Raw genomic sequence first — 13,163 nt, forward strand, 5'->3', positions numbered from 1 at the left:
AGGATTGTGTTACCAGCTTTGCAGAGACACACAATCCTTCTCTCCCTCCCTGTCTGAACAGAGCTCTGCCTTGTTTACATGGACAGAGCTCTGTTCTGTGTCCTGCCAGATAGGCAGGTGTTGGTGGACATCCGTTCACCGGCACTCACAGATCGGCTTCTGCTGTTAGTGTCCACAGCAGAAGCTATCAGCTGGCGGTGCGATTATGCCCCCCCATGGTGGAAGTGCAAATTCCCATACACGTACGTGATTTTGCACAGGATGGCCACCCTGTAGCAGTAAAACTGCTATAGTGTGAACCTTAAGTATTTAAGAGCATGTCTTGTAATGTGCTTCAAGAAAGAAATTTTACAGGTAAGTCAAAAATCCTATTATTCTAGGCTGTAGACTAGAGAAAAGTGAATCCCTCAAAAATCAGAAGTGATAATCTATGCAATGGTCCAACATACAATTTGTTCATTTTGAGTTTAGCATTCCTCCAAGGCAGCGTAAGTAAAGGAAGTGCGCTTTTTGTTAGTAGAAAAACATTACTATTTCTACTATACCTTTGCTATTCATTCATGTGATTATACTGACGTTTTAGATGTTGCAAGTTAGGTTTGTGTACTCAGCCACCCAACATTTTTCAGTGCAAAAAAATAGTTTTTATTTTGTCTGATAATACAATAAATGTGTCTTCCTTTAGGGCACTTCACCCAGATTGTGTGGAAAGACTCAAAGGAGGTTGGCTATGGGGTGGCCACAGATGGCAAACGGCTCTACTTTTTGGTGGCCCAGTACAGCCCAGCGGGGAACATCACCAATCCTGGCTATTTTGAGAAAAACGTTCTGCCTGGTGGAACAGCAGCCCCTGCAGACAGCCCCGCATCTGACTCACGCTGGAAACCAGCAGGCAACAAGGAACCCTCAGCAGAGAAAAACTATAGCAACCAGAATCCGATTTTGGACAGAAGTACAGGTAAGAGAGGCTGCAGGATCTGAACTGTGAATTAACCAACTTATTGGTTTTGTGTTTAGTGTGCTGTATTAGTGCTATTTTAATGGTTTGGGGATTATTAGGTAAATATGGCTGAAATCTATTAAGTAATAAAACTTATAATTGCATATTTATTACAGGTACTTATATAGTGCTGTCAATTTACGCAGCACTTTACATATATATTTTACATTCACATCAGTCCCTAGCTCTCAAGGGGCGTACAACATAAGATCCCTAACTTACATCCATATATACACATAGTAGGGCCAATTTAGACAGGAGCCAATTCACCTACCAGCATGTCTTTGGAGTGTGGGAGGAAACCCACGCAGGCACAGGGAGAAAATGCAAACTCCAGGCAGGTGGTGCCGTGATTGGGATTCGGACCAACGACCCTAGTACTGCCAGGTAAAAGTGCTAACCAATAATGTATGCTAAATTCTCACCGGCCTACCCAAGTGCAGGCTCTCCCCGCTCCAGACCATTCTGAACTCAGCGGCTAGACTCATCCACCTCACCACCCACTCCACCTCTGCCACCCCCCTCTGCCTCTCCCTCCACTGGCTCCCGATTGCCCAACGCATCAAATTTAAACTCCTAACCCTGACCTACAAAGCCGTTCACAACACTGCCCCTGACTACCTCACCAACCTGATCCCCAAGTACCGCCCTACCCGTACCCTTCGCTCCTCACAGGACCTCCTTCTATCCTGCTCCCTGGTCTCCTCCTCCCATGCACGACTGCAGGACTTCTCCAGGTCCTCCCCCATCCTCTGGAACTCACTGCCCCAATCCATCAGACTGTCGCCTTCCCTCTTCACATTCAGGCGCTCCCTCAAAACCCATCTCTTCAGGGAAGCCTACCCCACCCTCACTTAACGGCCATTCTCCCTCTTTCCTCCCACCCCTCATTCCCCTCAGCCACTTCCTACTGTACCTTTACCCCCTCCCACCTAGATTGTAAGCTCGAAAGAGTAGGGCCCTCTTACCCCTCGTACGTTGTTTGTTGTTGTTGTACTGTGCCATGTATTGTCCCCCCCTCTATTGTACAGCGCTGAGCAAACCCTTTGGCGCTATATAAACTCGTAGTAATAATAATAATAATAATAATAATGTATATCATATGAAGTAAACGACACTGTGGGACGGTAAAGAGCATCAAAAGACACAAAGTGATAATAACGTCCTTACATGACGTATAAAGTGCTCGAGGTGATAAAATAAACTAAATACATGAGTCCAAACAGCAACCTCCTAAAGGTGCGAATCCGTGATTCCTGTGATATTAAATGGATGTATATTACACTAACCAGAAAGCGCAATAGGTTGCACATTTGAGTAATTCCCTAGGGAGGTGCCCTGTGTTGGTGACATTGGGGTAGAAAATATCCCGCACGCCCAGCATCAGTGAGAATAAACATGGCCTCAGGGTTGGTGGTCAGTAGGAGGAAGAGTAGTGCCCCATCATTGGTGTCAGTGGGAGGAATAGAACCCTGTCATTGGTATCAATGGAAGAAATAGTCCCCCATTGTTGGTGTCAGTGGGAGGAATAGTGCCTCTTATCACTGGGAGGAATAGTGCCCCAAGGGCCGGATAAAGGCTAGCCAAGGGCCACAGTTTGAAGACCCCTGGTCTAGACAGACAGTCGGGGTCCTAAGAGCTTTTAGCAGTGCTGCTGGAAGCCAATGGCAAAGGTTGGCTGTAAAGGCACAGTTGTCCTGAAATTTTGTCTATGTGGTGGAAGAAAGATTTAAAGTTTGGAGTTAACATACATTTTTCAGCCACTCTTACAAGAAAGATGCCATCTGCTACTTGTCTCCTTAAACACCTCTAAATATAACATCTAGAGCACATAATTCACACAATCTTCTGATTTTCTCAGTTTGTGTGAATTTATTTCCATGTTCTTTCTGAGGGTGAAAGGACTGATGTATCACCACATAATTCAATGTCTGGTGAATGATGCAAATGCACAAGTTACATAATAGGAGCAATCTTTGACAGGTTTAGGGGCAGCTTTTAGCACAATGGGCACTTGGTGACCTCAAAATGTGTTTTCTTTCCATCATTATTTTGGCAAAAAAGCAGAGTATACCAGTCCACTTAGTTCTCTGTACTATACAAAGGGTTTTTGTGCTGACAATTTCCCTATTGTTCAATGGTAAATCTTTCTTGGCACCAAGGCTGGCCATGCATTATACAATCTTCTTGTACAATTTTCCTTTACCATATACTAGGAAGTCAAATCTAAACAATTTGTATGCAGTCAGCCAGGCCCTTGCATTATGTAGTTGAAGCTAAATCTAAAGGAAATTTAACAAGAAAATTGTATAACGTATGCTAGCTTAAGTGGTAATAGTTTTGTTCTTTGTTCTCCTTTTTCGCACCCCATTCACAACCCATTTCTTATCTTAGGGGGGAAATAGATAAAAAGAAGTAGAGCTAGCATAACATAGGTTAAAGCTTTCAATTCACTTGAGCAGTTTTACTACAATTTAGCTGTATTAGACCTCTAATATCAAAGTGGACATGGATTCTAGCACCATAACCACCCATGGCCTTTGAAGTTGGAGTTCCACTCTGTCAAAAATGTGATACTAAAATAAATAGTTTATCCAGTCTTTAAGTGATTGTGTTTTCTATTTTAAAAAGCCAATATAAAGGAAAAGTAGTTGGGGGGGGGGGGGGGAGAGTGTGAGTTTAACCAATTCAGTTCTGGAGGAAGATATGACAGGGGCAGGTCTTTTGTCCATATACCTTGTGCTGAACAGTGTATGTCTTTATCACGTCAAAAAAATTTGGAGGTGTTCCTGTAGTAATTCCAGCAACAGAGCTATTTTTTAAGGCCAAAGTCCATAAGGAAAATACATTTTCTAATGATAATGCAAAGTAGTAAAGTTACAGGTAAGGCAATAACAACTTTGGTGTCTTATATTCAGGAGAACAATGGTAAAAATCAAGACAAATAAGCAGAAAAAAATGTACTCATTATACATAGACCCCTTTGTCATTTCCTATTGCATGTAGTTTTCACATTGTACAGCAGGGGTCACCCTTGATAGAGCTACCACCCACAGCTGTACAAAGAGTGTCAATGTGCTATGACCCGTGTACATTGGAAATAGATTACATTGGGTATAATTAATGCCCTTTAACGATGACAGCCCTGAGATATGAAGCTGTTTGCACAGGTGACACTGGTAAAACTGGAGTTTCATCTGCCTATATTTTTCATTCCCTATTCCTCCTTTTTCCCCCCTTTTCATCATAATTAAATATTTCATTACATGCCTTACTTCAAACCCAGCAACGTCACTACTATATCTCTGTGTTTCTCTATGCAATGCAGGCAGATCATGGCTGGTGGGAGGGGGGCAGCAGGGTGCTTTATATAGCTTCCTGAAACCATCACAGCACCCTGTCTCAGTACTCCTCTACAAAGCCCTCAGCCCTGATGCTAGCAGTGGGCCAGCTCTTAGGAGTAGTTATGCAAATATCAAAATACCTTGATGAGTGGAGGAGCGGGCATTCCTAGGTACAGTGGCATACCAAGGGGGATGCAGTCTTTATCGGGTTCTGACACTCCGGGGGTGTTGTGACAGACCAATTTTTTATTTTTTTTATACAGTGCTGCAGTGCCTAAGATGCACCACAGCTCCCATTTGCCCCGCCAGACAGCCACTGTTCAGAGAAGGATCCTCCTTGGGTTCAATCATATGACACAAGTGAAGAGAGGACCTCCACTCACTTCGAAAATGCCACTGCATCAAGTGGATTGAATGAACTGTGGGGATGGGGGGGGGGGGTGTACTGGGGGTTAAGCTAGTCATACATTATTTTTGTTTTTCAGCCAGCAGGTTGAAGGAAAAAAAAAAAAATCACCGGATACCTGCTGAGCTATTGTGTTCAGACAGCGGAGGGACTTGCCCTTCATCAGAATACACTGACCAGTGCGGCCGGATACAGTAACTCCACAGGCTGGTTGTAGAGAGGTCAATCAGTAAATCAACATCTGTACAACCAGCCTGCCCCTACATGGATTGACATTCGTCTGGTCCCTGCTGAACCTGCCAAATTACAGTCCATATATGGCTGCCCTTAGGCTGCAAGTTGTGGGGGTTAGACTAGAGGGGGGCTGTACTGGAGGTTAAACTGGGGGGGTGTCAGGGCTGTACTGAAGGTTAGGCTGAGAGGGGGGGGGTCTCTACTGGGGGAGGGAACCTATACAGGGGTTAGGATGGGGGAGGGAGTCTGTACAGCTGGGGGGAGAGGGAGTCTGTACAGCTGGGGGGAGAGGGAGTCTGTACAGTAGAGGAAAGGGGTTTTGTACTCAGTGTTAGGCTGGGAGAAGGGTCTGTACTGTGGAAGGGGGTATGTGCTGGAGGTTAGGCTATGGATGGGGGGGGGGGGGGTTTACTGGGGAAAAGGGCTTGTTTTGCTGTGGGAAATATGGGCTGGGGGGGGGGATTTGTACTGGGAGAAGCGGGTAATTCTGGTTGTATTCTGTACAGTGGCCTGTGCATTACCCACACCTAGCTCCTGCACTCTGTATGATGCACACCCCTGACCCTAGCACTTTCTGTGTTACGCACAACTGTACCCTGCATTCTCTGCATATGCAATCCTGAACACATGGCTACATTATGCATCCCTGAGCCCTATGTGCTTGGCGTTATATGTTCCTGAGCTGTGAACTCTCTGCATTATGCTTTCCTGAACCCTGCATTTTCTGTGTCACACACTCCTGACCCCTTCACTCTGTGCGTTAAGCACGCCGGAACCCTGCACTATAGACACTGTGGTTAATTTACTTAAACTGGACAGTGAAAAATGTGCTTTGACAATAAAACCTGGAAGCCGATTGGTTTCTGTGGACAGCTGCACCAGATTTTTCACTCTCCAGTTTCACTCTCCATTGTGTTGTACATATCATTCGCCTGTATCATGTATCATATCATGCACTCTGTAGGCTGTTCTTTGTACGACATACTCCTGACCGCTGCACTCTGTAGGCTGTTCTTTGTACGACATACTCCTGACCGCTGCACTCTGTAGGCTGTTCTTTGTACGACATACTCCTGACCGCTGCACTCTGTAGGCTGTTCTTTGCACGACATACTCCTGACCGCTGCACTCTGTAGGCTGTTCTTTGTATGACATACTCCTGACCACTGCACTCTGTTCTTTGTACGACATACTCCTGGCCGCTGCACTCTGTAGGCTGTTCTTTGCACGACATACTCCTGACCGCTGCACTCTGTAGGCTGTTCTTTGTATGACATACTCCTGACCACTGCACTCTGTTCTTTGTACGACATACTCCAGACCGCTGCACTCTGTTCTTTGTACGACATACTCCTGACCGCTGCACTCTGTTCTTTGTACGACATACTCCTGACCGCTGCACTCTGTTCTTTGTACGACATACTCCTGACCGCTGCACTCTGTAGGCTGTTCTTTGCACGACATACTCCTGACCGCTGCACTCTGTAGGCTGTTCTTTGTATGACATACTCCTGACCGCTGCACTCTGTAGGCTGTTCTTTGTACGACATACTCCTGACCGCTGCACTCTGTTCTTTGTACGACATACTCCTGACTACTGCCCTCTAAGTACATGTTGTACTCCTAACGTTGTTCTTTAAGTTGGAGGTTTCTCCCTTAAAGTAAGGTAGGCTGTGTGCAGAAAAACATATGTAATGAACCATTTCATTCTTTAAAAATTTGTAGGCTTGCATGGGTCTGCTGGACTGCTGGTTACGAGGACATGCGCTTGGTAATATTCATTTTTACAGCTGGCTATCAGCTTTAGGGTAAGTCTTGGTTCATACCTATGTGTTTTCCGCTGCGTTTTGCAGAGACGCACTACAGTCCATTTACCTTCATTTCCAATGGGACATGTTCACATCTCTGCGTTTTCACCCGGTGCGTTTTTTGAACAGGGTCAGGGACTTTAAATGCAAAACGTTGCATTTTTGGTTCTATAAACTTCAATGGAGACGCTGCAGAAAAGCATGTAGTGCGTTTTTTTGCTTTTTTGATGCATTTTGCATTTAATCTGCCTAGCAACAAGAAAAAAAAATGCAAAACGTGGCAAAAACGCATCAAAAACGCACTGCAGAAACGGATCAAACGCAAACTGCATAGGTGCGAACCTAGCCTAAAAGGGATCTACCAGATCACTTTTACAGGTCTCCAGGCTGTGCTTGATTAGCTGCACTGCAAGGCAGGGGAAAATTTGGGGTCTAATTTACTCCAAAGGGTTGTCTCCCACAGAAATGTTGTAGAAAGCTGGATAACATCTAATAACAACAAAAATGTCTGATGATCAGAAATATTTATCACATCCCTGGGTAGCCCTATGTAGTCCTGCCCTTGCCTGAGTGCTAGAACAGGGGTGGTATTGGCCCATTATTAAATGACCATGCCAACCTTGACAGAGTCCCACCAATTAATACAAATTCAGTTTATGAAGGCAAGATCCACAGATTAATTTCACTCCTGATCAGGGGCGGACTGACAACTCATGGGGCCCCCAGGCAATAGGGGATCATGGGGCCCCTGTGTCCTTGCCCAAACTAAAAAAAGCCTATGAAAAAGGTACCAGGGGCATCTAATGGGGCCCCCTACTTACCTTGGGCAGTGCCCGAGTTTCCAAATGGTCAGTCCGCCCCTGCTACTTATAATATACCACTCTGCTTAACTGAAGAATATCTAAAGTCAAAATTTCTTTTTTTAATTGTGGATAGAGTAGGGAAGGGTTAAAACCTCTCAGGGATTTATTGGTGTCTGTGTCCCCGTTGGCGAGATTCACCATATTTTTCTTGGTGGCCATAGTTTACATGGACAGAAAGTGATGGGAAATACTAAATGTTGCAGGAGTTGATAGGAAATGTGACAACTGCCTAAGAGTAGATTTCCTTTGATATCCTGTTGTGTAGGTGAAGGGAAATCTCCCCAAATGGACACCATAAAACTGAGAACTTTAAATGCACTCTTAATAGGACTCATGTGCCGATCACGTTCATGTGAAACAACCGGCACAAATACAATAATGTCCTTGTGTCAATACAAGTTCCGGTAGCTGCTGTAGTTGCTGTAGCACCAGGAGACCAACCGCATGAGGGTCAGGGCCTGAGAGCGGTGAACATGGCTCTGTCTGCGAAGGGTAGATTCCAGATACTGTTGGACCTCACGTCTTCACGTCTATCCTGGCCTCGCGGAATTGGCCTGACCGTTCTGCTGGATGGTGTTCGGCAGGATCCATGGGCAGGAAAACATACAAACTGCTTTTTGTTTCTTGTTTATAGTAGAGAGGGAGGGTGTGTGAATAATCAGGCTGAATTAGGATGCAGGAGCCCGACTGTGAATTCTCACACTGCGGCACAAAGACATCCCCATCCCCTTTCTGCAGACCCCATTCATAGTCTCACATAGGGGGCTTACTGGAAGCAAAATAAGGAGGGCAGAATTAACCCTTTTTATACAGTTCAGTAATCTATGAAAGCGGTGTAGTAAAGTAATTAAGGAGCATTTACATCCTTGGACTTGTTCATATCTGTCTGTATTCCTGGATGTTTGATCCTCAGTGCTGGTGCCATAGTGCTTTTAGCATGCAGCAGTACAGCCGTGGCCAAAAGTTTTGAGAATGACCCAAATATTAATTTTCACAAAATCTGCTGCTTCGGTGTTTTTAGATCTTTTTGTCAGATATTACTATGGTATACTGAAGTATAATTACAAGCATTTCATAAGTGTCCAAGGCTTTTATTGACAATTACATTACATTTATCCAAAGAGTCAATATTTGCAGTGTTGACCCTTTTTTTTCAAGACCTCTGCAATTCACCCTGGCATGCTGTCAGACAACTTCTGGGACACATCCTGACTGATGGCAGCCCATTCTTGCATAATCAATGCTTGGAGTTTGTCAGAATTTGTGGGGGGGTTCTTTGTTCATAAGCCCCTTGAGGATTGAACACAAGTTCTCCATGGGATTAAGGTCTGAGGAGTTTCCTGGCCATGGACCCAAAATTTCGATGTTTTGTTCCCCAAGCCACTTAGTTATTACTTTTGCCTTATGGCAAGGTGCTCCATCATGCTGGAAAAGGCTTTGTTCACCATCAAACTGTTCTTAGATGGTTGGGAGAAGTTGCTCTTGGAGGATGTTTTTATACCATTCTTTATTCATGGATGTGTTCTTAGGTAAAATTGTGAGTGAGCCAACTCCCTTGGCTGAGAAGCAACCCCACACATGAATGGTCTCAGGATGCTTCACTGTTGGCATGACTCAGGACTGATGGTAATGCTCACCTTTTCTTCTCCGAACAAGGTTTTTTCCAGTTGCCTCAAATAATCGGAAAGGGGATTCATGAGAGAAAACAACTTTACCCCAGTCCTCAACAGTCCATTCCCTGTACATTTTGCAGAATATCAGTCTGTCCCTTATGTTTTTCCTGGAGGGAAGTGGCTTCTTTGCTACCCTTCTTGACACCAGGCCATCCTCCAAAAGTCTTCACCTCATTGTGCATGCAGATGCACTCACACCTGCCTGCTGCCATTCCTGAGCAAGCTCTGCACTGGTGCTGACTCAATGCCGCAGCTGAATCAACTTTGGTGCTTGCTGGACTTTCTTGGCACCCTGAAGCCTTCTTCACAACAATTGAACCTTTCTCCTTGAAGTTCTAAATGGTTGATTTAGGTGCAATCTTAGTAGCAGCAATATCCTTGCTGCTGAATCCCTTTTTGTGCAAAGCAATGATGACTGAACATGTTTCCTTGCAGGTAAATTCATATTTGTGCCATTCTCAAAACTTTTGGCCAGGACTGTACAAATACTGTAGCTTCTGACTTTTTGGAAACACAAAGTCCATCGCTGTCTTACACACAGCCAGTTCTTCTCAGGGCTTGGGATCTTCAACAGCACCATTTTGGCTTCAGAAATCGGATGTAATTTCCTGTCGACTCACTGCCAGCTCTGCACTGCACCTGTGTGAGCTCAAGGGCTGCAGGAAGACTAGTCCTGTGGTCTCCTGGGACGTGCGATGCTGGAAGACTGGTCCTGTGGTCTCCTGGGACGTGCGATGCAGGAAGACTGGTCCTGTGGTCTCCTGGGATGTGCGATGCAGGAAGACTGGTCCTGTGGTCTCCTGGGACGTGCGATGCAGGAAGACTGGTCCTGTGGTCTCCTGGGATGTGCGATGCAGGAAGACTGGTCCTGTGGTCTCCTGGGACATGCGATGCAGGAAGACTGGTCCTGTGGTCTCTTGGGACGTGCGATGCAGGAAGACTGGTCCTGTAGTCTCCTGGGATGCGCGATGGTATCCCAGGAGGCTTCAGCTAAAGGCAACATTATCCTGCGCAGGCCAAGGATTGAATGGGGTATCATTAAAAAAAAATTACTCCTTCCCCCCAAAAAAAGCTGCAACTTCATTAGAGGCTAGGAGAGGAAGAGTATGAGGGCAACTAGATTTTGAGTGAAGATCAGCTTTAACTTCTATTTCCAATTCTATTAGCTATAACAACATGCTGTAGCCATTAAAGGAGAAGTACAGCCAAAGCTCTTTTGGTTGCACTTCTGTGGATCACGGGATTGCAGTTAATTTTGTACTCCTGTGACCCATTTCAGCTGACAGTGGGCTAAAGTCTGCTGTCAGCTGATGTCACTCAGTCGGTCCAAGCTGGGGAAAGATCACGACTATATGGTCAGGATCCACCCAGGAGCCACTGAGAGCCTGAGCCAGCTGCTCCCACCCCCTCCAGTGAGCGTTGAGGGGGGCAGAGCAGACAGCGGTGACTGACAGTCATCACTCTCTGCTCAGAGCAGCAAAGAGAACTGAGTGATCAGCAGTGTTTGATCGCTCAGTTCTCTGCTTAGAGCAGTGGGGGGTCAGATTCAGAATTGGATCGATGCTGCATCCACGTAGGTAAGTATAATTTAAAAGGAAAAAAACAAACCTACTTCTCTTTTAATGTCTACAATCTTCAACTGAATTAATAGAAAAGCACCCAATGCAATGAAAAGAACAGGATTTTTCCTGTGTCCAAACACAAAGAAAAGATGAAAGGGGTTTTGAAGTGTTACAATGCAGTCTGTCAAAGCAGCTCATCAATTTATAGGCAGCAAAATAAGCAATTGATTTATAGTGTATTTAAGCCCAAGAACAAATGTAAAATTTTGCAGCTTACCATTCCTTAGAATGGATGCATTCATTATTTCTGGCTAATTGTACCTGCAGGTAACACTCTTCCTGTCCCAGGGTGACAACGCTCTCTTACTGTACTGCATTCATTCAATCATCAATGCAACCACATCCAAGCAGCAAAGCAATCCAGTTACCAACATGCGCTTATTGATTAGGTATTGAATGAGAGAAATGTTTCATCGTTTCCTCTAGCATCTCAAATACACTGGTCAACCATAACTTTTTGACCACCCACCTAATACTGAGTAGGTCCCCTTTTGTCCCCAAAACAACCCTGACCTCTAGAGGAATGGACACCTCTAGACCATTGAAGGTATGCTGTGGTATCTGGCACCAAACCATCAGTAGCAGATCCTTTAAGCCATGTAATTTACATGGTGGGGACTTGTTTTCCGAGCACATGCCACAGATCCTCGTTTGGATTGAGATCTGGAGAATTTGAAGGCCAAGTCAACACCTGAAACTCATTGTGTTCCTGAAAGCACTCTTGAACCATTTTTGGAGTGTGGCAGGGTGCATTATCCTGTTGAAAAAGGCCACTGCCATCAGGGAATACCGCTTTCATGAAGGGGTGTTTGTTCTGTCTTTCCAATCTAAGCATTGAAAGTGTGATCTCTGTAACTTACAGTTGTGATGAGATAGCAATAACTCCAATCTTAGTTGAATAACACAGGCAGTGACTCGATCAGATGAAAGCCTTGTAGATCTTGTAAAGTTTATTCCATAAACTGAAAGAATCTTACAAACAATGAACATCTCTGATAGGTCAAAAGATCATAATGTGATCTGCTTCATGACATGAGGCTAGAACAGGGGTGAGCAAACTTTTTGACTTGAGGGCCGCAATGGGTTCATATATTGGACCCGGGGGCCGGACCAAGAGTAGATGAATGATGTGTATGTGTCATCCATAGTAAGTATAGTAATATTCCCCCATAGTAAGCATAGTAATTAATCCCCCATATAGTAATTCATCCCCCATAGTAATTCATCCCCCATATAGTAATTCATCCCCCATATAGTAATTCATCCCCCATAGTAATTCATCCCCCATATAGTAATTCATCCCCCATAGTAATTCATCCCTCATATAGTAATTCATCCCCATATAGTAATTCATCCCCCATAGTAATTCATCCCCATATAGTAATTCATCCCCCATATAGTAATTCATCCCCCATATAGTAATTAATATGGGGAATGAATTACTATATGGGGGATGAATTACTATATGGGGGATGAATTACTATATGGGGGATGAATTACTATATGGGGATGAATTACTATATGGGGGATGAATTAATAGGGGGGATGAATTAATATGGGGAATGAATTACTATATGGGGGATGAATTACTATATGGGGAATTAATTCATCCCCCCTATTAATTCATCCCCCCTATAGTAATTCATTCCCCATATTAATTCATCCCCCATATTAAGTCCCCAAGTCCCCCCTGTGTCAATTCACTTACCTTTGCTCCGCGCGTTCCTCTCGCCGTGTTCCCGCGCCGCTCCGGTGTAGCATGAAAATCTGTCTCCTATGAGGATCTGTCCCCCTCGACGTATCTGCGCATTTGCCAGTTTCAGGCATTAGCGGCCGATCGGCGATCTCCGGCACATGCGCAGATACGTCGAGGGGGACAGATCCTCATAGGAGACAGATTTTCATGCTACACCGGTCTTCAGGGCGGACTGTGAGAGGAGCCTAGCGGGAGCCTAGCTCCGCGGGCCGGATTAAATGGTCCGCCAGGCCGTATACGGCCCGCGGGCCGTAGTTTGCCCATTGCTGGGCTAGAAGCTGGGAAAAGGGGTGGACTATCTGTACAGCAAGAACTAAACCAGAGCAAAGGGAGGAGCAGAGACAAAATACAAAACCCTTAAAGGCATATGACAGTCATGTGAAACATGACAGTGTTCTTGGTCAGCAACAATGTTTAGGTAGGTGGTACATGTCAAGGTAACATCCACAGAAATGGC

General features: G+C 45.0%; 1 protein-coding gene across 3 annotated transcripts in view; it reads left to right on the plus strand.

The window, feature by feature from the left end:
- LOC149463450 (uncharacterized) overlaps positions 1-13,163 on the plus strand; it is a 164,308-nt gene that overhangs the window by 75,345 nt on the left and 75,800 nt on the right. For all 3 annotated transcript variants that reach the window (XM_089674974.1, XM_089674973.1, XM_089674972.1), the window contains exon 5: positions 686-958. In XM_089674974.1, coding sequence (XP_089531100.1) covers positions 686-958 — 273 coding nt within the window. The remainder of the gene's footprint in view (positions 1-685; positions 959-13,163) is intronic.

Source organism: Staurois parvus, unplaced genomic scaffold (genome assembly GCF_062004578.1).
Source record: "Staurois parvus isolate SC_StPar_1 unplaced genomic scaffold, SC_StPar_1.0 ptg000154l, whole genome shotgun sequence".
NCBI lineage: Eukaryota > Metazoa > Chordata > Amphibia > Anura > Ranidae > Staurois > Staurois parvus.